The sequence below is a fragment of the Mauremys mutica genome, chromosome 2 (genome assembly GCF_020497125.1).
Source record: "Mauremys mutica isolate MM-2020 ecotype Southern chromosome 2, ASM2049712v1, whole genome shotgun sequence".
Classification (NCBI taxonomy): Eukaryota; Metazoa; Chordata; order Testudines; family Geoemydidae; genus Mauremys; species Mauremys mutica.
In genome coordinates this window covers 68,242,776-68,268,554 of record NC_059073.1, presented here as the reverse complement: position 1 = coordinate 68,268,554, position 25,779 = coordinate 68,242,776, and the positions used below count along the sequence as shown (strand labels likewise).

At 43.4% G+C, this 25,779-nt stretch overlaps 1 protein-coding gene across 1 annotated transcript in view; it reads right to left on the bottom strand.

The window, feature by feature from the left end:
- Positions 1 to 18,392, bottom strand: part of NSMAF (neutral sphingomyelinase activation associated factor) — a 55,544-nt gene extending 37,152 nt beyond the window's left edge. The window contains exons 1-5 of the mRNA XM_045006583.1: positions 18,156 to 18,392; positions 3,330 to 3,419; positions 3,147 to 3,225; positions 2,986 to 3,053; positions 2,861 to 2,897 (exon numbers count right to left, since the gene is read on the bottom strand). Of these exons, the coding sequence (XP_044862518.1) occupies positions 2,861 to 2,897; positions 2,986 to 3,053; positions 3,147 to 3,225; positions 3,330 to 3,419; positions 18,156 to 18,208 (327 nt within the window). The 5' untranslated portion in view covers positions 18,209 to 18,392. The remainder of the gene's footprint in view (positions 1 to 2,860; positions 2,898 to 2,985; positions 3,054 to 3,146; positions 3,226 to 3,329; positions 3,420 to 18,155) is intronic.
- Positions 18,393 to 25,779: the final 7,387 nt, after the last annotated feature.

The following is a 25,779-nucleotide window of genomic DNA, read 5'->3' as shown; positions in this document are numbered from 1 at the left end:
TCACCCACCCACATCATTCATAAAACTCTTCATTTAGAAGTTGGCTTATGCCCTAAAGCATAAGGGCTTGTATCCATTCTTAAATTTGGCAGCTTTTGCTTTGTTTTCTAATCCTATATCATTAGACTTGGCACAATGCAATTTTTTTAATATATACTTTTGATGGATAATATCAATGTTTATTTTTAAACTTTTTATCAATTAAATTTTCACAGTTGCAGGAAATTATGTGGTCGTCAGAGTTATTTAGTGATGGTAAATGTTGAGATTTTAAAAGTTAAAGATTTATGACTGTTAAAACAACTTGTTAACATCACTGTTTTATTAAGCTATGTAAAAAGACCAAAGATAGAAACAAATATTAATAATAAAGTCAGTTATATTAAATGTTTTTAACTAAAGTATGTTATGATGCCTTTCACTCAATTAGCTGTATCCAGAATTTAAGTTGTCATTAGCATGGCAGGTTCACTGGTAATACTGCTGAAGAAAGGTACAGATAGACAGATAGACTAAAACTGATGTAAGAACAGGTTTAACAAGTTGTAAGCACTTTCTGGTTTTAAAGACAGTAAACTACTATTAAGCAAGATAGAAGCAGGATTGCTCTTTTGCTTTGAGTGACTTCTGCTAGCGAGAGCTATCGCTCTTCAGCAATATGATCACCACCTACAAAAGGCACAAGTGTTCAACTCAACCAAGAAGCTTAATTTCTTAAAACATCTTTTTTGATTTAGTGCATGGGGTACTGGTCCACAATGGGGTACTGGTCCATGACTAGAGCTCCTAGGTGCTCTGGTAATAATCAAACTATGGCTATGAAAGCTCTGATCTAGCAACAAGCTCTGTGCAGGCACAGAGGTTTGCCCACATTTCAGGATTGTGGCCTAATACCTAAGATTTACATACATTGCAGTTAGCTTGTATTACTGCATGTTAAATGAATATTTTACAGTTTGGAGAACTCTCAAATAGATATCCCAAATTTAAATTAGCAAATAGAACATGAAGGTTGAAAGCATCTGCATTTCCAAACAAGCATAACAGAAAAGACACTTTCAGGTCTTAACATATATTATTAATGCATCTTGTTATTCCTCAGAGATAATGAAAGCGGTAGTTAGTTTTTTTATACTGTTTTGATAATCTCTAATGACCTTCACATTACAGCTTTTATTTCGCAGCTATGATGGCATTAAATAGCTTTTCAGTTGCCCATTACTCGCAATCAAAACAAAAGGCTTCTTATTCAGTCATGCACTGGCAATGAGTTTTGAGTGTACAGAGAAAGTAATCCTGTCTGCGATTATACTGTACACCTGTTCCATTATAATTCGCTGTAACTACAACTTATTACATAATGGATGTAATAATGTCTAAGTCTTAAATACTAATAAAGGTTTCTCTGCACGGAGTCTGACAGACATCAGAAAGTGTCAATTATACACATTTTATACACTTTAAAATTCCCTCCCTTTTATATCACAGCTTTCATCCAAGGATTTCAATACGTTACCAGTATTATAGGCAGTGGTGCTGCAACTAAGAGTGTTCCTGCATCCTCTGGCTTGAAGTAGTAATAACAAATACCAAAGACTTGGTTTCCATCATCAGCACCCCCTCATAAAAATTGTTCCAGCACGCCTGATTATAGGGAGGAGATGGTAGCGCCTAACAACCCCATGTTTAGTTTGCCAAACACTTTCCATTATAAAAGATGTTTTTGAGATACTGTAAGAGGAATCCTCCTTGGACTACAGATTGGGCTAACATGTATTGTTCTTCACAACTTTAACAGGAGAATGTGGGTACAAAAAGGAAAAGAACATAGCTCCACTCTTAGGGACCTGACTGAGTTTGCAGGACTGGTTATTAGAAAGGCATCTTTAAATTTGTAAACAGAGGACATTTTATATAGAAGTTGTTGCCATGGACCCACAATGCCATTTTCACAGCAGCTCTACACTGAAAAGTACCTAACTGTACTGGGTATAACTACATCAGTATAACTAGTACAACTTTCCCATGTAGACAGTCTAGTGACCTGCCCAAATTAATTTTGGACTGTAGCCATTTGTTCTTTATTAGGGCAAAAACAAGATTACAAGTGCAAAATCCACAAGTGAACCAACATGAAAATGGGTTGAATTTTTTTCCTCAAAAGATTTCATGAAAAGTGTGCCCATTTTTTGTTGAAGTCTTTCTAATTTTGAAATCTTTAGATCTGCTCCATTTTTTTAAATGAAGCTTAGAGCGTTGATTATTTACAAATTTGAATTAACCATATCCAAGACATTCCATGCTCTAACAATACTTCCATACTTCATGACCAGTTACTGAAAACTAAAATGCACACACACAGTACAGAGTCCAATCTTTGAACAGTGTTTTCCACTTGAAACTTTGAAAAGACAAATGTAAGCAAGCCATGGTGGTAGTGGAGAGTCAGAAAGACTGCAAGATATGTAGAAAGACCAAAACAAGAAGTATCAAACAGTTGAAATACACCTCCCTTGGTTTTTAATGATAAAAGTGATCCTCTTGTATGCATTAATTTCTGAAAATATTATCTTTACTAGGCAATATGCAATTGAGCGTGGAGGTAAATTTATTGTATCTGACTTACCATGTATTCAAGAGATACCCTCAACATGTCAACCTCATCTCAGTTTGATTTGAACATTTGTTTTTTTTCTGTATTTACTTATTTATGAAAGATTTTAAGAACGGTAATGTCACATATTAATTTTCTAGTTCATTGTGTCCAATACTGTTTCCTGAAAATACTTAAAGAAATCCTAGAAAAAAAACAAAACTTTTCTTAGTTATGAGCCATGAATTTGTTACATGTTTTTCTTACCTGATTGGATACAACAGAAATCACTCCAGGTGTATACCTATAATGCAGATAAGGTACTTGAAATACAAGTATTCAACTTATTAAAAACAAAAATAGAAGTATCTAAACATCTTAAATTCACATACCAGGTGAAAGGGTTATTTGCTTCATTATCTTCTGGTGCTTCTATACTGATACAATCTCGCAATGGAATCTGCAGCAAGTTATAGAAATATGTATTTCTTTAAACATACGTTTTAAAAAGAAACTAAAAGTTACTACCAAATGATCAGACTGGACAATTTACCTTAATAATGGGTTGGATTTTCTCATCCGGTTCAAAAATAATTGATTTTGAGCAGATTTTTAGTGAACCTCTGATTTTCCTAAAAAGAAAAGGAAAAAGAAAAAAAAAGATTTGCATAACTAAATTGAGATCCAATAGCTGAATGACTCCAGTATAATTTTCAAAACAGAAATGGTTTTCTACCTTTCATCTCTGCAATCTTTGTTTATAATATGGTTAGCTGTATGCTGTTCAAAATAATATTCCTCCAGATTAAGAAGGAGCAGCGAAAATCTACAAATAAAAAAAATGAGAGGAAAATGTTTTCTTTGTTTAAGAAACTTTTTTTTTCATGCAGGGATCAGACTCTGCATTACTCTTATTAAAATATACTGTCAAACGGGTAGGAGTAACACAATTAAAGACATGTTGGAGACTGGTTTTCCTAAAAACCAGAATTGTGTTTTAGGCATTTCTGAAGTGTGAAATACCATAAAAGAGATCTTTTATGCTCTGTTACTATGCTGGCCAAAAAAACAATCCTGATTACCTGGATGAACCCAGCAGGACCACAAAGGCCAGTATGGCTCAACCTGTAAACCATGGAACAAGTATCACAAAGCGCAGTTCACAGAAGATGAACTCACACCAGTTTGAAAGGAAACAGGAAGCAATCAATTATTTCAAAATAAGTAAAGCTTCTCTCTACCATATAGCCTTGAATCATTTGATATCATCTATGCCACCATCACTTAGATTTACGTTACTGAAACTATAAGGAAAATATTATGTATATGCATAATCTTTTACATTATTATAATAAACGTTTTTTAAAACTGCACTGACAAGATTGTTTGGGCAATCTGTGAATAACCACAACAATGAATCCTTCTGAAAGTCCTTGCTTTCTGTATTAGAAATAAAAGAGGGATGTTTCCCCCCCACTTTCGGTCAAAATTTGTTTCAGTCCTTCTCGGTTCCATTATTTGGTATGAGTGAAAACTAGTGTCTGGCCCTTACCTTTAGGGTCTTTGTGAAATTAGAGACTAACAAATTTATTTTGGCATATGCCCAAATAAATTTGTTTGTTAGTCTCTAAGGTGCCACAAGGACTCCTCATTGTTTTTGCTGATACAGATTAACACAGCTACCCCTCTGAAACCTGTGAAGTTAGAGAGAACCGTGGATGACTAAGGCCTGGTGTACACTACGCGTTTAAACCGGTTTTAGGAGCGTTAAACCGATTTAACGCCACACCCGTCCACACTAAGAGGCCCTTTATATCAATATAAAGGGCTCTTTAAACCGGTTTCTGTACTCCTCCCCAACGAGAGGAGTAGCGCTAATATCGGTATTACCATATCGGATTAGGGTTAGTGTGGCCACAAATCGACGGTATTGGCCTCCGGGCGGTATCCCACAGTGCACCACTGACCGCTCTGGACAGCAATCAGAACTCGGATGCAGTGGCCAGGTAGACAGGAAAAGCCCCGCGAACTTTTGAATATCATTTCCTGCTTGCCCAGCGTGGAGCTCTGATCTGCACGGGTGGCGATGCAGTCCCAAATCCAAAAAGAGCTCCAGCATGGACCGTACGGATGTGATCGCTGTATGGGCAGACAAATCTGTTCTATCAGAGCTCCGTTACAGAAGACGAAATTCCAAAGCATTTTAAAAAAATCTCCAGACAGAGGGCACAGCAGGGACTCAGCACGCTGCTGCGTGATAAGCGTAACGGAAAGCCAAAGAATCAAATGGGCGCTCATGGAGGGAGGGAGGGGGGACTGAGGACTCAAGCTATCCCACAGTTCCTGCAGTCTCCGAAAAGCATTTGCATTCTTGGCTGAGCTCCCAATGCCTGTAGGGTCAAACACATTGTCCGCGGTGGCTCAGGGCATAGCTCGTCAATTTACCCCACACACACACCCACCCCCAGAAAGAAAAGGGAAAAAAATAGTCTCTTGACTCTTTTAAATGTCACCCTATGTCTACTGAATGCTGCTGGTAGACGCGATGCTGCGGCACTGAAATGTAGCATCCTCGCCCCCCCTCCTTGGTGGCTGATGGTACAATATGGCTGATATCTGTCGTCATCATCAGCCTTGTGGCAGATGGTATAGTGCAGAAGGACTGGTATCTGTCCTCATCATCAGCCCATGAGTGCTACTACTTCCCAGTAGATGGTACAGAACGGCTGGTAACCATCTTCATCATAGCAACAGGGGGCTGAGCTCCATCAGCCCCCGCCCTTCATGTGTAAAGAAAAGATTCTGTTCTGCCTGGACTATCATAGCAGCTGGAGGCTGCCTTCCCCTCATTTTATCTCACTAACAAGTCACTGTTTCTTATTCCTGCATTCTTATTACTTCATCACACAAGTGGGGGGACACTGCAACGGTAGCCCAGGAAGGCTGGGGGAGGAGGGAATCAACAGGTGGGGTTGTTGCAGGGGCACCCCCTGTGAATGGCATGCAGCTCATCATTTCTGCGGGATCTGACACAGAGCGGCTGTGCTCTCTGGTTCTCTAGTACACTTGCCCCATATTCTAGGCAGGACTGATTCTATTTTTAGATACCATAAAGGAGGGATTGACTCAGGGAGTCATTCCCATTTTTGTCTTTTGCGCCCCCGGCCGATCTCAGCCAGGGGCACCTATGACAGCAGCAGACGGTACAGCACAGAAGGACTGGTAACCGTCATCTCATTGCCAATTTACAATGGCATGGTAGATGGTACAGAATGGCTGATAACCATCTCTGCTATCATGCAAAAGCAAATGAATGCTGCTGTGTAGCGCTGCTGAATTGCCTCTGTCAGCGGCATCTAGTACACATACGGTGACAGTGACAAAAGGCAAAACAGGCTCCGTGGTTGCCATGCTAATGGCGTCTGCCAGGGTAATCCAGGGAAAAAGGGCACAAAATGATTCTCTGCCATTGCTTTCCCAGAGGAAGGAGTGACTGACGACATTTACCCAGAACCACCCGCGACAATGATTTTTGCCCCATCAGGCACTGGGATCTCAACCCCGAATTCCAAGGGGCGGGGGAGACTGCGGGAACTATGGGATAGCTACGGAATAGCTACCCACAGTGCAACGCTCCAGAAATCGATGCTAGCCTCGGACCGTGGACGCACACCGCCGAATTAATGTGCTTAGTGTGGCCGCGTGCACTCGATTTTATACAATCTGTTTTACTAAACCGGTTTATGTAAAATCGGATTAATCCCGTAGTGTAGACGTACCCTAAGAATTCTCTGAACACCAAAAAGTGGTCAGCTTTCTGGAAATGTGTAAATTGACTGTTGCTATCAGAAATTTGCCATGTGTAAGACACTTTAACACTAATTGTTACCAATATTAAATAGCTCAGCACTATAACCAGCTGATTCAAAGTCCATTGAAGCCAATGGAAATATCACCTTTGACTTCAACATTGTTGGGCTCAAGCCCTAAGTGACTCACACCTAAAACTTCACTTTAAGTGTACAAACAGGAAGCACTTGTGTAATATACTCCTGAGGGAATTTTGCACCAAAAATATTAAAAATTCTGCGCACATTTTAAAATTCTGCAAACTGTTTTTGTCAAAATAACACTATATAATCATACCAGTTTCAATTATTTTGGTAATTTATTCCAAAATACCTGTCAGCAAATGTGTCTGTAATAATACATACACAGACAAAAATTCTCCCAGGAGTAGAGAGCTAAAGAAGCCCCTATGACAGCCCATTTCCTGTTTCGCTGCCCCCTCCCACTCAGAGTCCAGCCGGAGACCAGACACTCTCAACCCCTCCCCACCAGAGCCCAGCCATGCCCACCCCCACCCAGACACTCACACCTCCTATCCCCAAGAGGCCAGCTGTGGGTCCATTCCCCCAAGCCCAGACACTCACATCCCCTACTCCCCAGAGGTCAGCTGTGGCTTCCCCCTCCACTCCCCCAGCCTAGACACTCACACTTTCTCTCACCCAGAGCCCAGCTGCAGGCCACCCCAGCCCTGACACTCACACCCTCTATTCCCCCTCCCCCCAGAGCCCAGGGATCCAGAGAGAGAGAAACAACTGATACTGAGTCCCATGCTTGCACAGTTTCCTGCGTGGCGCCGCCCCCTTCTGGCCTGAGCTCATGCTAGGAACTGCAGTGGCTGGGAACCCTCAAGTTCCCTCTCCTTTCCCCCAGTGTTGGCCAACATCTCTGCATCACATTTCTGTGGAGGCAAAAAGGAAATTCTGCATGCATGCCAATTTCTGCAAAATTCTGCATTGCGCATGTCACAGAATTCCCCCCAGGATATGTAATATAATCAAATTATGTTGCCTCTCTGTAAGTCAAGAGAACACACTTTTAATAGATATGGCCACAAGTTGTAGAACCACTATGCAATTTAATTGCTCAGAAATACATTGATAGCAACACATCATACAATGAGTATCTGATAAATTATTACTTCTTTGAGGATCATTCAATATTTTATCTTAAGTGTGGGATTGGAATGAAAAATAGACTGCTTTTAAAGGTAAAAATACCCTTAAAACAGAAGACAAAAGGAAAAGGACATCTTTGTTGAGTTAAACAAGAGAGGTCAGCTTTCAAAAGAGCACAAAGGGTATCTCTACACAATGTTTTGAAGCTACTAGCAGGAGTGAGCCTCTCAGAGCAGATCAAGAGACTCAGGGTTATCAGGGCTCACACTAGCACTCTAAACATTGCTTTGAAGTTGAGGTTCAAGCTGGAGCTCAGGTTATGAAGCCTAGGAAAGGGGAAGGGTTTCATATATTGGACTTGAGCATTTAAAATCTAGTCAGCTAAAAGAAGCTTCTGGTATTATATCTGCCTGAGCCACCCCTGCCGACTTTTGGGGCCTTGGGGCTGTATTTTAAGAGAGAGCAGGACAGCTAGGATACATAAGATTAGCATCTACTGTTTCTGAAACCAATGTGAAAATATTAATTATTAAGATTATAATTATTTTGTATTACAGCAGTAGAAGGCCAGAGCAAAGAGAAATTCATTTTAAAATGGAAACCACAAGAGAATACCACAAGAGTACAGTTTCCCTTTTTTGACACTATCAACACAATGTGCCAACTCAAACCCTGCTGTTCAATATAATTCTTTTTCTGGAAGCAACTATCCTACCAGTTCCAACATAATGAAGCCAGCAAGCAGCTAGCGTAAGGGAACTCAATTGAATATAGACCATGTCTGCAAACAGACTGTCTGCAAAGGGGCTACATCCACAGAAACATTCTCCAGAAAGTGTTCATGGCAATCAGAAGGTGTCAGTGAAACTCTGGAGACTACCTAAGATCACAAGCTGCTCTCACTTCTTCAGGTAAAAATATTTATTGAGAGTGGAGGGAAAACCTTCAGGATGCACATCAGTATCGATGTGTACATTAAAAGAGGAGAAGATGTGAGTTTAAGGAAAGGAATTCAGCTGATATTCAATTAACCTAGTCAGACTGATTGTGAAACAGGAAGCATTGTAATATTGTGTATTAGCTCACACTGATATCTCCCTGATATGGCATGATGAGATTGTTAAAGTCTATCTAAAAAAAAAGGGCTATTTATACATGTTTATTTTAGCTTTTTAAAAAATATACTGGAGATGGGGGAGTTCCAGACTGCCTGTTACTTACGTTCATGAGATGTGCTGAAACCTGAAATACAGCTTGGTAATGGAGGGGTATGAACCTAGTAACTGGAGGCTTGAAAAGCATTTGCTATTATATAAGAGATTACATATTCATAAAAGATCATCTGTATTTAGGGACTAGAACCTGCAAGGTAGTGAGTGACTTCAACTCCCATTGATGTCAGTGGGTGCTGAAAGTGCTTAGCACTCTTTTTAATATTGTACATATCACAGTACCAGCTGAATTTAAAATGCCTACATAAGGGCACTTTCTGTAGTAACCAAGCACAGCCTATAGTTTTGCTTGAACAGCTTTCATTTCACAGCTCTGTTTTCTACACTGTGCCAATTAAATTAATGAATTAATTTACTAAGAAACATGAAAAATCAATGTGGTGACTAAGTGGAATATAATTTCTGGAGAAGAAATTTTGAAAAAAAAAATCTTGCCTAAGGAGATACTAAGACACAAGAATAGAAAATCCCGAGCACCACTCTGCCCCAACGTGCCGCCCCAAGCACGTGCGTGGCTGGCTGGTGTCTGGAGCCGGCCCTGCTTCCTGGAACTGTGGGCAGAGCTCACCCTAGCCCTCCGGCACAGCGACACCAAAATGAGAGCTGCATTCACAGTGGAGAAGCAAGTGGTGATCACTATGAGGAAGCCAGCAATGCCAGATTGCTATCAATCAGTCGGGAATCAGTTTGGAGTCAGTCCACCATGGGGGTTGCTGCGATGCTAGTGTGCGGAGCCATTAACTGCATCCTGCTAAGAAGGACTGTGACTCTGGGCACTGTGCGGGAAATAGTGGATGGTTTTGCAACAATGGGATTCCCTAACTGCGGTGGGGCAATAGATGGCCCACATATGCCTATTTTGGCACCACACCACTTTGCGACAGAGTACATCAACAGAAAGGGCTACTTTCCTATGATATTGCAAGTGCGGTGGTTCACTGGGGCTGTTTCACCAACATCAACACAGGCTGGTCAGGGAAGGTGCATGATGCATACATCTCTATTGCCTTCAGAGGGAGGCAGAACAGATGTGTTCAGCCTGAAGTTCATTCAGAGATCACAGCATGTCTCTTTGCTCCTTGAGCAGCACTACCATCTCTTGCTGCCCGTTTCTCCTGTCCTTGCTATCCCTCTGCATTTTGTCATTGATCGCACCCTCCAAGCCCTCTGCTTGCAATCCAAAGCACCAGAGGCTTGCAGGAGCTCCTGGAATAGGTCTTCCCTTGTCCTCTTCTTTTTCCTCCTTATCTGGCTGAGCCACCCCACTGGTGCGGATGAAGAGAACCTCAAGGCCACATTTACAGCTATTAAGAAACAATGGGCAGAGGTACTATTGTCAGTGCCTTTACTCCTCTTGATCCACACAAGTTACAAGCACAACATTCTCACTTCCCCTTGGGACTCAGATCATGGTGGCAGCCCTAGCCATGCTGAGTATAGCCTGGGGAAGAAAGGGGTGAGTTGGAACAATATGGGGGGATAGCACTGGGCCATCAGTACAAGCGGATAGGGCTATTGCACTTAAAACTAGCTCTGTCTTCCACAGTTGATGGTGACTGTACCTGATATCTCACTCCTGAGAGTAACTGAAGCCGCAAGGGAACAGCTCCTGAATGTGTCTAGCTGCAGACCAGGTCTGTATGCTGCTAGCCTGTGTGCCGCAATGGTGCCTCCTGAAGTCATTGCCCAGTGGCATGGCAAAGCATCCAACCCTGGGAGAAGAAACAAGGCATCCCTTCCAAGAAACCTTGGGCAGAGGATTGCAGACTACCTCCAGGATCTCTATTCCCCCAAAATTCTTCCATCTCCTGCCAGCACAGCTACCGCCTGTCGTACCTACGTCAACAGAAGAACCCCTCCCATCAGTGTAGATAGTATTTACCCTGAAGCGCTAGTGGCGCAGCTGCAGTGACACATCTGTGCTGCTATAGTGTTTTAAGTGTAGCTACACCTCAAAAGAGTCAGCCTTTAAGCAAGAATCTCACCGTAGCTATGGCTGACCTGATGCTTCATTACAATATCTTATGAAATTAGAGGGAGACTGAAGGGGAGCAGTATAGCAGGCTCAGAGAGGTGTTAAGTGACCATTCATCTCGATGAGTTGGGCCATGTCTACACTAGAGAGCTTACAGCAGCACCGCTGTACCGATGCAGCTGCTGCTGTAAGATCGCTTGTGTAGCCGCTCTATGCCGACAGGAGAGAGCTCTCCCATCGACATAATAAAACCACTACCACAAGCGACGGTAGCTATGTTAGCAGGAGAAGCTCTCTACCATTTATGTCGGTGAAACTTAAGTCGCTCGGGAGGGTGTTTTTTTCACACGCTTGAGCGACATAAGTTTTGCTGACATAAATGGTAGTATAGACATGGCTTTGTTCTCAGCTGAAACAGAACATCCAATGGAGATTAATACAGCCTAAAACAATAGCTCTGTGATGCACGGACTGCTCCATTCATGTTGGTGGGCGTTCCCTTACCCCACTCAAGGACTGGAGAGTTTCTGAGATGTATCAAACATACACTGGGGTGAGGAGCTCAGGATGGGTAACAGTGTGTTGTCCAGGCATATTCTGAGCACACCTGTTCTAAATTCCCCACCCACTGGGGCAGGGCTTCCCCAAATCCTAATTTACATGGGAGGAGGCGGTAGGGAGATGGGCTCAGGCCTCCTTAGAGGCACAAGGAAATCTAGATCCCAGTTCACACGAGAAGGTAAGGAGAAGGTCCCAGACACTCCGAGAGGCAAGCTCCCGCCCCCAAATCTAGCTCACACGGGGGGGGGGGGGAATCAGTCCCCTACAGATGGGCAGGAGCACCCAGATTCTGGAAAACAAAGCGGGGCAGTGAGTGGGACTTCCCAGAGCAGCACTGACCTGCGTATCACATAAGGGGATTAGGGAGTGGGTGGCACCACCACAGAAAGGCACACTCACGCCACAAACCAGGTTAGGGAAGGGGAAGTCACATTCCCATATATGGGCAGGGTCTCCCCAGATCCTGGCACACCACCAGGGCATGGCACAGGGCTCAGAAACACCCAAAGGACAGGAACCCCCCTCACTCAGACAGACAAGCTCCCTCCAGAACCTGGTTCAAATGGGAAGGAGGCATGGTAGGTGGGTCACAGCCCTGTAGATGGGCTGGGGGCCTCCTGATCATGGCACACATATGGGAGGGGAACGTGGGGCTGACAGGCACTTGCCCCATTCTTCCCCAATCCTCTGTCACTCATCTCTATGTCCTCCTTCCCACTTCCCCCTCCCATCCACCAACTCCTCTCCCCTATTCCCACCTGCTCTTCCACCCCAATCACCTCCCCTACCAGCAAGCATTTCCTTATGTAGTTTATTTTCTTTTCAAAAAATGTTTTCAGCACCTTTTGAATATTCTGCTGTATTCACATTACTTTTCCGCAAAATAAGAACTGCCCTTTGACAGAGGCAGATTGGAGCACTGTGTCTGCTTTTTTCATTTCAGATTCTGACCTGGTCTGGATTCAAACCTACAATGCCTGAGGTGGTGCACAGATTCAGTGGCCATAACTAAGACTAAGATTTAGTCATGGATATTTTTAGAAAAAATCATTGACAGATCATGGGCAACGAACAAAAATTCACAGCTGTAACCTGTACATGACTTTTACTATAAACATCCCCGACTAAATCTTAACTGTCATGGGACCCACTACTCCGGGAGCCCCCTGGGTGCCGCTGCTCTGGGGAGCACCCGGGACCAGCAGCACTGGCCGCTATTTGGGCGGTCCTTGGGGCCAGCTGCCCGGGGCCATAAGCAGTGGCTGGTGTGACTGCTCCAGCAGCAGACAGTGTGGCTGGCTACGGAGCCGCTCCAGCAGCAGCTGGTGTGGCTGACCATACAGCCACCTGAGCAGTTGCCCCGGGGGGGGGGGAGGGGGGGGACAGCCACACTGGCCGCTGCAGCTGCGAGAATTTCATGGAGGTTGCAAAAAGTCATGGAATCCATAACAGATTCGCAGCCTTAACCATAACACACCCTCAGGTCTTGTGATGCTGAGAGAGTTTTCCAGATAGCTAGCCTCGCTCTCTCTCTCTGCACATGTGCTCTGTAATCCATCAGCCACATAAATAGGCACAAAGGTGGAGAACCAAACTCTTTTTCAAATAATGCTTTAATTTGAGCCCCCCCAAAAGGCTGATGGGTGCCAGGCACCCTTGACCAATTGAGATCCTGGTGAGATGATCAGAGCCCTGGTTTCATCTCCATCTGTGCACAAAAAAATGTTTACTAGAGTGTGTCATCATTAAGAAAAGCTGTTTTTTCCCCTGAGAGTCTGTACCACAGGAACCCCTTGGTCAAACCTACTAACAAGAGGTAGATATGAAAGCGAGGATACCAAGGTCAAGGTCTTGTGAGAAGCCCATTTCTATCATTACCACCCTCAGAGCCTAAGCAGAGAGGGTACTCCCTGGATCCTGCTGAGAAATGTATCCGTATCAATCTGATTAACAGATGCCTGAAAATTTGAAAAAAAAACAGGAGTACTTGTGGCACCTTAAAGACTAACAAATTTATTGTAGCATGAGCTTTCGTGAGCTAAAGCTCACTTCTTCGGATGCATAGAATGGAACACACAGACAGGAGATATTTATACATACAGAGAACATGAAAAGGTGGAAGTATGCATACCAACAGGCAGAGTCTAATCAATTGAGATGAGCTATCATTAGCAGGAGGAAACTTTTTTTTCCTCCTGCTAATGATAGCTCATCTCAATTGATTAGACTCTGCCTGTTGGTATGCATACTTCCACCTTTTCATGTTCTCTGTATGTATAAATATCTCCTGTCTGTGTGTTCCATTCTATGCATCCGAAGAAGTGAGCTTTAGCTCACGAAAGCTCATGCTGAAATAAATTTGTTAGTCTTTAAGGTGCCACAAGTACTCCTGTTTTTTTTTGCGGATACAGACTAACACGGCTGCTACTCTGAAACCTGAAAATTTGAAGTTTCACCACCCTCCCCTCTCCCTTCCCACTGGGTCTCTAAGCTGTCTGCTTACCAAATCAGCCCAATTATATTCACTGAGATAAGATTTTAGATAACTACAGAGTTTTAAAGCCTTCAGTAAGATAAAATAAAAGTTCCATTTCCACCCTCAGCTCACTCTCAGCCTTTCAAAGGTATACTCATTTGAGAGGAGGCAACCTTAAGTAGGATTTCCAACTTGTGCAGCTTTAAGCCTCAATTCTGCAAGATGCCCCACATGGGTGGACCTCTGTGCCTGCACAGAGCCCCACTGAAGTTATCAGGCATATATCTGTATAGAACAGCTTGCAGCATCAGAACGTGAGGAACATCTGCAATGGCTGGAATCACCAGGTTATTTCTAAACTAAAACTGTGAATAATAATTTAGACACTATTAACTGAACAAAGTATCCATAAATAAGAAGTGACACTCATTTATAGATATTTGAGCATGACAGTCCTCAGTAAGTTTTTGGTTTTGGATATTTTGCTCTAAGAGGATAAGACAAGGTTATTAGCTTAGAAAAAAAAGCTAAACAATTGTTTTGCTCAGGATCCACCTGCAGAACTGTATGCTTGCCAATATCTTACATGCAAACAGAACACTAATGCAGAAACAGATAAGCTTCCTAAACAGGAAACAGTGTAGCATGCACAATGTAGATAATTAGATATCGGTTTATAAGATCCTCTGTATCAGGTGTCAGACCAATGAGTTAATCCCACCCCCATCTGTTCATGCTAATAGCCCACAGCATAGAGAACTCAATCCATAAATGCTACAGTGATCTTACAGGAAATAAAGCCATATCATTTTACTTGTAAATTTTGTAACTAAAATTAGTGTACTTTTTGGAAACCTAATTTTATTTCCTTCAAATAGCAAACATACAGCAAAATAGCAGGTACAAAATAGAAGATTTTAGTTCAAGTCAATTGAAAAGGACATAATACATGCCCCTCAAGTAATTTTCTTACAAAGCAAATGGGAGAAAAGAAATGTCAGAGAAATGAGAATTGATGTCTACCCATCCGAAAGGGATATTTCTGTTCTAAACCTATGAAAGATGGCCTGCAAAGGAAAAAAAAAAACACACTGGGTTTTGTGCCCTTTTTTGGTGTTTGACATTTTTTATGAACTACAAAGAAGTCTTGCTTTTTTATTTGCTCAGTTTGTACACACATGAGAAATTCTGATGTTGTCATGTTTTTCTGGAAAACTGGAGAAGTAGGAGGCTTATGAATAACTGGAGAAGTAGGAGGCTTATGAAACCAGATACTAAGAAAGTTAAACTTGATTAAGTGAGAAGGGAATGATTTTATTGAGATTATTTAAAAATTTTTCTGTGGGTCACCTATTTAAAAGGGATATAATTAACTTGTAATCTAGTCAGTTTCATAAAGCCAGTTAAATGTTGTTTGAGGTACTATACCTGCCTCTCAGTCAATTTTCTATTTTTACCATCTTAAATATCGCTCTATGCTGCTGTCCAAAAAGCCAACAAAACTGACTATACACAAACTGTCAAATGCACAAAGTAAATAAAAGGGGGGGGGGAGAAATCAAATTTCTTTCAGTTATATAGTTACAACACCCAAGATCACATTAGTAGATAAAGGCATTTGGACAAAAGTTGTGCCCCTTTAACAAATACCCAGCAAATGAACAGAAGAAAAGCTCTGTGTTAGAGATTCAACAGCTTAGCCCTTCAATTAAGGGATGAAAAACAGAAGTGTCAAGACTTTATATTACTGATGTTTAAAAAAAAAAATCAAAAAAAATCAGTAGAGCAGAAAAACACTTTAAAGCAGCAGTAGTCAATTACTTTTTGTCAAGGTCCAAATTTCTTGGTCAATGCATAGGCAAGGTCCAGACTCTAGAGAAAAATAAATTTAAAAAATAACAATAATGATAACATGTAAATAAAAAGATTTCAGGGTCCATTCAAAAGCATCTGGCAGTCTGGATTTGGCCCATACTCTGCCTACTGACTATCCCTGCTTTAAATGTTTTCACGTCTTCTTTGTCATAAAAAGGGTACAAACCAATATACACCGCTACCTTGATATAACGCGACCCGATATAACACAAATTCGGATATAACATGGTAAAGCAGTGCTCCGGGGGGGGCAGGGCTGCACACTCCAGTGGATCAAAGCAAGTTCAATATAACGTGGTTTCACCTGTAACGCGGTAAGATTTTTTGGCTCCCAAGGACAGCGTTATATCGAGGCAGAGGTGTACTAAAGGGGGAGCATCTATTTGGGTATCAAAACAAAGGGATCTGCAGGTACAATCACATGATCACAATTCTGAAGGTTGTGGGTTAAAGTCTCACTCGATTTCACACTGAAAGGCCACCTCCAGTTCACCCAGCTGCAAAATGGGTAGCTGGTCCATCAGGTTAGGGCAGTCAAAGGCAACAGGACCCTGGCCACATCATTACCTTGTGCACTGTTGGCTATGAAATTGACGTCACTTAACCATGTCAGCCCCACGAGCCACTGGCTCAAGGTAACTTTGATTTTGACTAATGATTGGGAAGGAGCAAGCAATTGAAATGAAATTCACAGATATTAAACTGGGAGGGGTTACAAATACTAGTAAAGACAGAAATCACTATTTCTTGAATTGCTGAAATTAGAAACATTAATAGGCAATAAAATTGTGAGATTAAATTTGGGAGAAAAATACTCATTATAGATTTCAGTGGCTGAGAAGACCTCTCAGAAGTAGTGATGACAGTCCACAAATAACGGACTGTGAATTAGACATGAGTTTGCCCACAAACCCAGATGATGGGTCCCTCACTTTTTCCATCCGCCACTACTACATTTTCCAAATCCCTGATCTCATCATGTTTTTTACAATTTAAAAGTTCTCCATTCAAACAAAAGAAAAACATTCTTCCACAAAATAAGAAATTTAGTGTTTCTTTCCTATCCTCTTTCCCGCTCTAAGAACTTCTTTGCCCAATCAAAGCTTTAAGGATTGTTCTTTTCCTCCTCCTCAGACAAGATTTTTTCCCCTCTACTTTATACATCTCACCCTCAAGGCGCTATATTCCTAAGAATCACACCCTTCTCCTATGGCAGTGCCCAACGCTACCCCAAAAGCATAAGTGTAGCATAAAAGTGGTATTTTTTAATATAAAAAACAGAATTACATATTCAATAATATAAAAGTAATCCAGTGGACATTTGTATTTAATACATATGTAGAAGTGCTTTACTAATTTCACCCCAGCTCTCCTTTTTCATTAGCCATTGGTTAATTAGCCATTCAGTTTGTCTCATAGTCCTGTGGTTTCCTTGCCAAGGATTAAGAGTGCAATGCATCCAACAGCTGCAGAGAAGCACTCATAAGATTAGCATTTGTAAAATGGGCACGTGATTAGTTTACTACTCCATCCCTATTACTACTGGCACTGCAATGTGTGCCAAAATGATGCTTACAATGTTTTAAGCGACTGAGTATACAACTGACATGGCTACTGTTTTAATGTGTATCTTAAAGTAGATCGGGGTAGGCAACCTATAGCACACGTGCCAAAGGCAGCACAGCATGCGAGCTGATTTTCAGTGGCACTCATACTGCCCGGGGCCTGGCCACCGGTCCGGGGGACTCTGCATTTTAAATTAATTTTAAATGAAGCTTCTTAAACATTTTAAAAACCTTATTTACTTTACATACAATAGTTTAGTTATACATTAGAGACTTATAGAAAGAGACCTTTGAAAAAACATTAAAATGTATTACCGGCACGCGAAACCTTAAATCAGAGAGAATAAATGAAGACTCAGCACACCACTTCTGAAAGGTTGCCAACCCCTGAAGTAGATCATATATTTATCTCTCTTTAAGAGACTTTCCCAACTTTAGCTAACCCTATTTTAGGGAATGATTTTCCTGATCAGTTAATAGTAGTTAGAGTTAGGCTTGACCCAATGTGTGACTCTGGTCTTCCCCATTAACCAGAAGTGCTGAGTAGTGTTGATGTCATCTTCCCAACCCCATACCGCAAATGAAACAACAAACAGATCTTTATCCTGCGCTCACATATGTCCTGAACACCTGCTCCCTGGGTATAAGCATGTGTGTATGCGAGGGAGAGTTTGCAGGATGCAGAGCCCAGCAGGAGACCCCCGCGTTGTGAAAGAAGAAGGAAACTGCCAGCGCTGCCCAAATCTGACCCCCTCCCCTTGGGGAGCGAGGGGGGACGTGCCAGCGCTGCCCAAATCTGCCCTTCCTCTCTCGGGGGGCCTGTCGGCGCCTCTGCCGCAGGAGGCCAAGCCGGAGCCTCCCCCCTCGCAGCCCGGCCCGGCCCAGCCGAGCCCAGCCCGCGGCGGAGTCCCCACCTCTCCTTGGAGTAGAGCTGCTGCTCCTGCCGCCTCTTCCGGGTGAAAGCCATGGGGCCGCCGGGGGCCGAGAGCGCGGGGCCGGCGGCCTCCCCCTCACTGCCCGGGGCGCCCGCGCCGCCCCTGGCGCATTTATCCCGCGGCGGGCAGCGAGCGGCGGCGGCGGCCCCGGCTCGCCAGGCCCGAGTCCGGCTCCCTCCACACGGCGCCTGGCGGTGGCGGCTGCAGGGGACGTGTCAGAGCCCGGCCCCGTGCGGGGGACACGCCCCCGAGCAGCGGCCGCTGCTGTTATTGGTTATTAACCAGGCCCGGCAGGGGGCGGCCCGAGCGGGGCTCCCCGCCCTGCCCAGTCGTGCAGCGCCGGCGCCAAAGCCGGGCCAGCGTCACTAGCCTCCCGCCCCATAACCGAGCCCCAGCGCGGGGCCGGGATCCGCCCGGGGACACCCAGCCGGGCAGGGGCGCTGACTGTGCAATCAGCGCTGTGCGCGCTGCTCTCTGCGCACCCCCCCGCCCCCCCCCCCCGGGCCTCTGCCCTGCAGAGCTGATGGCAGAACTAGGCCTTAAGGACAGCTTCCTCCTGGTCTCAGTGGATCAGATTAGAGCTGTCGAGCGATTAAAAAAAATCATGATTAATTGCACTGTTAAATAATAATAGACCATTTATTTAAATATTTTGGATGTTTTCTAGATTTTCAACTATATTGATTTCAATTAAAACACAGAATACCAAAAAGAATAGGAGTACTTGTGACACCTTAGAGACTAACAAATTTATTTGAGCATATTATTATTATTATTATTTGAGCAAATTTATTTGAGCTTTCTCGGGGCCTCTCTTTTTGTCCCTCCAGGCCCACGAACATGATACAGTTCTGCGGTGACCTAGAATCCTACTTTCGACTTCTCCGACTCAAAGAATATTTCCAACACACCTCTGAACAACATACTAATCCACAGAATCCTTCCTACCAACACTGCTAAAAGAAGGATTCTGCGCGGACTCTTCCTGAAGGTCGAAACAACAGACTGGACTTCTACATAGATTACTACCGTCGACGTGCGCGGGCTGAAATTGTGGAAAAGCAGCATCACTTGCCCCATAACCTCAGCCGTGCTGAACATAATGCCATCAACAGCCTCAAGAACAACTCTTACATCATAATCAAAAAGGCTGACAAAGGAGGTGCTGTCGTCATCATGAATAAGTTGGAATATGAACAAGCTATGAACAGGCTGCTAGGCAGCTCTCTAACTCCACATTCTACAGGCCATTATCCTCTGATCCCACTGAGGATTACCAAAAGAAACTACATCATCTGCTCCAGAAACTCCCTGAAAAAGCACAGGAAGAGATCTGTACAGATACATGCCTAGAACCCCGACCGGGGTATTCTATTTGCTACCCAAGATCCAAAAACCTGGAAATCCTGGATGCCCCATCATCTCAGGCACTGGCACCCCAACAGCAGGATTGTCTGGCTATGTGGACTCTCTCCTCAGGCCCTATGCTACCAGCACTCCCAGCTATCTTCGAGACACCACTGACTTCCTGAGGAAACTACAATCCATCAATGATCTTCCAGAAAACACCACCCTGGCCACTATGGATTTAGAAGCCCTCTACACCAACATTCCACACAAAGATGGAAATCAGGAACAGTATCTCTGAGAATATCACAGCAAATCTGGTGGCTGAACTTTATGGTTTTATCTTCACCCACAACTATTTCACATTTGGGGACAATATATACCTTCAAGTCAGCGGCACTGCTATGTGTACTCGCATGGCCCCACAGTATGCCAACATCTTTATGGCTGACTTAGAACAACGCTTCCTCAGCTCTCGTCCCCTAACACCCCTTCTCTACTTGCGCTACACTGATGACATCTTCATCATCTGGACCCATGGACAAGAAGCCCTTGAGGAATTCCACCACGATTTCAACAATTTCCATCCCACCATTAACCTCAGCCTAGACCAGTCCACACAAACGGTCCATTTCCTAGACACTACTGGGATAATAAGCAATGGTTACATAAACACCACCCTATACTGGAAACCTACTGACCGCTATACTTACCTACATGCCTCCAGCTTCCATCCAGGACACACCACACAATCCATTGTCTACAGCCAAGCTCTAAGATACAACCACATTTGTTCCAATCCCTCAGACAGAGACAAACACCTACAAGATCTCCATCAAGCATTCTTAAAACTACAGTACCTGTCGCAATCCGATACAAAGTTATGGCTTTGAATGGCCAATTGTCGGTCCACGGCCATCTTGTCCTGTTAAAAGGACAGGACTGCCTCCATCTTGGACCAGGTTCTTGTTGTATAGGAGAGGGCAGAGACTCAATCCCGCCCAGCAACACTGGCTGTGTATGTTCTCCTGTTTTTTTTCTGTTTTTTTTCTCTCTCCTGCTGGGCCATCTAAAGGTCAGGCTAGTTCTGTGTGTGAAGGCCTGATTCTGCCCGGCAACCAGTTTTTTTGGGTCGGTCGTCTGGAGGTCAGGTTAATTCTGCCCAGCGACTCACTTTCCCACTCTTTTTGGACCCAGTCATCTAAGGGTCAAGCTTGTTTACTTGTCAACTCCAGTGTGCCGTGTGCAAATCCTGCCGACGTGGGGTGGCAACAGCTCAAAGCCTGAAGGGAGGAGGGACCAGGGAGCCAATCAGATACTGACACGAGGGAGTGAGACCTCTCAATAAAACTAGGTTTCCCCCTACAATTTGTGTGGAGCATCCGCGTGTTAGCTGAAGGACCTGATCAACCTTTCGGCCAGGGTCTCCTCCCGGTAAAGTGCACTCGTGTCGTATCGTTTGGATTCGTTGTCGTTTGGACCCGATCCCTGTCAACTCGTCATGCTTCTGGTGTCTGTTCTGCTGGTCAGCTGCGCCTGGAGTGCGGTATTTGCTTTTTAATATCTGACAGTTAGCTTATCTAGCCTCTTATTTTTTCCCCTCCCTAACCTGGTACCAAATATCTACTCAGGATATCAGGATTGTATTAATGAGCTCAGAATTACACAATTGCTTAGCTAGTTTGTATAATTGTTCTATTTGTTAGTGAATTGTTAATTAAAGTGTTAATTGCAAACTGTTTTATGTGTGTGAATCACTGCTCTGTCTTTGTCCGGAGTGCATGAATCTGGGAGCTGTCTCCGCCTGGAGATTAGCTGACCAAGGGGTTCCTGTCCCCGCGGTCTGAATGAGTGGAATCTGCCCAGCTGCAGCCGCACCACACTCTGGGTTACCCTTAGTGTGAAAGCAAGGGTGGCTGAGGCAGTGGCCCGTGGGTCTCTTTCTCTGTGTTGCACCGGGCACCGCCCTGACGAACCCGATTCCCATCTTGTGTGATTGGTGTGTCTGCCTATTTGGTGTGGTGTGGTGAGCAGTATAAAGTGTATTATTACTGTGTTTTGGGGTGTGTTTGTAATTTTGATACCATCCCAGCCAAAGTTGCCTACTCCCCCGGCCCAAGTTGTAATTATCCCCCAAATAAACGCAGCCACTTGGCTTTTCACTGTTATTCTGGTCCTGCCTGTTTTTCCTCACTCAATACCAAGCTTTAACGAACCGCAATCTATTTCGGACAGTACCCACCTGCTGAAGTGAAAAAACAGATTGACAGAGCCAGAAGAGTACCCAGAAGTCAGCTACTACAGGACAGGCCCAACAAAGAAAATAACAGAACGCCATTAGGCGTCACCTTCAGCCCCCAACTAAAACCTCTCCAGCGCATCATCAAAGATTACAACCTATCCTGAAAGATGATCCCTCACTCTCACAGATCTTGGGAGACAGACCTGTCCTCGCTTACAGACAGCCCCCCAACCTGAAGCAAATACTCACCAGCAACCACACACCATACAGCAAAAACACTAACCCAAGAACCTATCCTTGCAACAAAGCCCGATGTCAACTCTGTCCACATATCTGTTCAAGTGACTCCATCATAGGACCTAATCACATCAGCCACGCCATCACGGGCTCATTCACCTGCACATCTACCAATGTGATATATGTCATCATGTGCCAGCAATGCCCCTCTGCCATGTACATTGGCCAAACTGAACAGTCTCTATGCAAAAGAATAAACGGACACAAATCTGACATCAGGAATCATAACATTCAAAAACCAGTAGGAGAACACTTCAACCTCTCTAATCACTCAGTGACAGATGTTAAGGTGGCAATTTTGCAACAGAAAAGCTTCAAAAACAGACTCCAGCGGGAAGCTGCGGAACTTGAATTAATATGCAAACTAGATACCATAAACTTAGGTTTGAACAGAGACTGGGAATGGCTCGGTCATTACCCTAATTGAATCTATTTCCCCACGTTAAAGTATCCTCACACCTTCGCGTCAACTGTCCAAAATGGGCCATCTTGATTATCACTTCAAAAGTTTTTCTCCCCTGCTGATAATAGCTTCTCTTAATTAATTAGCCTCTTACAGTTGGTATGGGTACTTCCACCTTTTCATGTTCTCTGTATGTATAAATATCTTCTTACTGTATGCTCCATTCTATGCATCTGATGAAGTGGGCTGTAGCCCACAAAAACTTATGCTCAAATAAATTTGTTAGTCTCTAAGGTGCCACAAGTACTCCTGTTCTTTTTGCTGATACAGACTAACACGGCCGCTGCTCTGAAACCTGACAGAATACCAAGTGCACAGAGCTCACTTTATATTTATTTTTTATCACAAGTATTTGCACTGTACAAAAACAAAAGAAATGGTATTTTTCCGTTCACTTAATACAAGTATTGTAGTGCAATCTCTTTCTCATGAAAATTGAACTTACAACTGTAGAATCATGTATGAAAAAAACTGCATTCAAAAATAAAACTGTAAAATTTTAGAGCCTACAAGTCCACTCAGTCCTACTTCTTTTTCAGCCAATCGTGAAGACAAGTTTGTTTATATATGTAGGAGATAATGCTGCCCACTTCTTGTTTACAACGTCACCTGAAAGTGAGAACAGGTGTTCTCATGGCATTGTGGTAGCCGGGGTTGCAAGATATTTACATGCCAGATGCACTAAAGATTCATATGTCCCTTCATACTTCAACCACCATTCCAGGAGACATGCATCCATGCTGCTGATGGGTTCTGCTCAATAACAACCCAAAGTAATACAGACTGACGCATGTTCCTTTTCATTATCTGAGTCAGATGCCACCAGCAGAAGGTTGATTTTCTTTTTTGGTGGTTTGGATTCTGTAGTTTCCACATTGAAGTGTTGCTCTTTTGAGACTTCTGAAAGCATGTTCCACACATCGTCCCTCTCAGATTTTGGAAGGCGCTTCAGATTCTTAAACCATGGGTCAAGTGCTGTAGCTATCTTTAGATTTCGTAGACTTTAAGGTCAGAAGGGACCAGTATGATCGTCTAGTCTGACCTCCTGCGCAATGCAGGCCACAGAAGCTCACCCACTCACTCCTGTAACAAACCCCTATCCTATGTCTGAAACATTGAAGTCTTCAAATCACAGTTTAAAGACTTCAAGGCGCAGAGTATCCTCCAGCAAGTGACCTATGCCCCACGCTGCAGAGGAAGGAAAAAACCCTCAGGGCCTCTGCCAATCTGCCCTGGGGGAGAATTCCTTCCCAACCCCAAATATGGTGATCAGCTAAACCCTGAGCGTGTGGGCAAGACTCACTAGCCAGACACCCAGGAAAGAAATCTCTGTAGTAACTCAGATCCCACCCCATCTAACATCCCATCACAAGCCATTGGGCATATTTACCGCTAATAGTCAAAGATCAATTAATAGCCAAAATTAGGCTATCCCATCATACCATCCCCTCCATAAACTTATCAAGCTTAGTCTTGAAGCCAGATACGTCTTTTGCCGCCACTACTCCCCTTGGAAGATTGTTCCAGAACTTCACTCCTCTGATGGTTAGAAACCTTCATCTAATTTCAAGTCTAAACTTCCTAATGGCTACTTTATATCCATTTGTTCTTGTGTCCACATTGGTACTGAGCTTAAATAATTCCTCCTCCTCCCTCGTATTTATCCCTCTGATGTATTTATAGAGAGCAATCATCTCTCCCCTCAGCCTTCTTTTGGTTAGGCTAAACAAGGCAAGCTCTTTGAGTCTCCTTTCATAAGACAGGTTTTCCATTCCTCGGATCATCCTAGTAGCCCTTCTCTGTACCTGTTCCAGTTTGAATTCATCCTTCTTAAACATGGAGACCAGAACTGCACACAGTATTCCAGATGGGGTCCCACCAGTGCCTTGTATAACGGTACTAACACCTCCTTATCTCTACTGGAAATACCTCGCCTGATGCATCCCAAGACTGCATTAGCTTTTTTCACGGCCATATCACATTGGCGACTCATAGTCATCCTGTGATCAATCAATACTCCGAGGTCCTTCTCCTCCTCTGTTACTTCCAACTGATGCGTCCCGAGCTTATAACCAAAATTCTTGTTATTAATCCCTAAATGCATGACCTTGCACTTTTCACTATTAAATTTCATCCTGTTACTTTTACTCCAGTTTACAAGGTCATCCAGATATTCCTGTATGATATCTCGGTCCTTCTCTGTATGGGCAATACCTCCCAGCTTCGTGTCATCCGCAAACTTTATTAGCACATTCCCACTTTTTGTGCCCAGGTCAGTAATAAAAAGATTAAATGAGATTGGTCCCAAAACCGATTCCTGAGGAATTCCACTAGTAACCTCCCTCCAGGTTGAGGCTGACAGTTCACCTTTCAGTATGACCCGTTGTAGTCTCCTCTTTAACCAATTCCTTATCCACCTTTCAATTTTCATATTGATCCCCATCTTTTCCAATTTAGCTAATAATTCCCCATGTGGAACCGTATCAAATGCCTTACTGAAATCGAGGTAAATTAGATCCACTGTGTTTCCTTTGTCTAAAAAGTCTGTTACCTTCTCAAAGAAGGAGATCAGGTTGGTTTGGCACGCTCTACCTTTTGTAAAACCATGTTGTATTTTGTCCCAATTACCATTGTCCTCAATGTCCTTAACCACTTTCTCTTTCAAAATTTTTTCCAAGACCTTGCATACTACAGATGTTAAACTAACAGGCCTGTAGTTGCCCAGATCACCTTTTTTTCCTTTCTTAAAAATAGGAACTATGTTAGCAATTCTCCAGTCATACAGTACAACCCCTGAGTTTATAGATTCATTAAAAAATTCTTCCTAATGGGCTTGCAATTTCATGTGCCAGTTCCTTTAATATTCTTGGATGAAGATTATCTGGGCCCCCCGATTTAGTCCCATTAAGCTGTTCGAGTTTGGCTTCTACCTCAGATGTGGTAATATCTACCTCCATATCCTCATTCCCATTTGTCATCCTGCCATTATCCCTAAACTCCTCATTAGCCTCATTAAAGACTGAGGCAAATATTTGTTTAGATATTGGGCCATGCCTAGATTATCCTTAACCTCCACTCCATCCTCAGTGTTTAGTGGTCCCACTTCTTCTTTCTTGGTTTTCTTCTTATTGATATGGCTATAGAACCTTTTACTATTGGTTTTAATTCCCTTTGTAAGGTCCAACTCTACATGGCTTTTGGCCTTTTTCACTTTATCCCTATATGTTCTGACCTCAATAAGGTAGCTTTCCTTG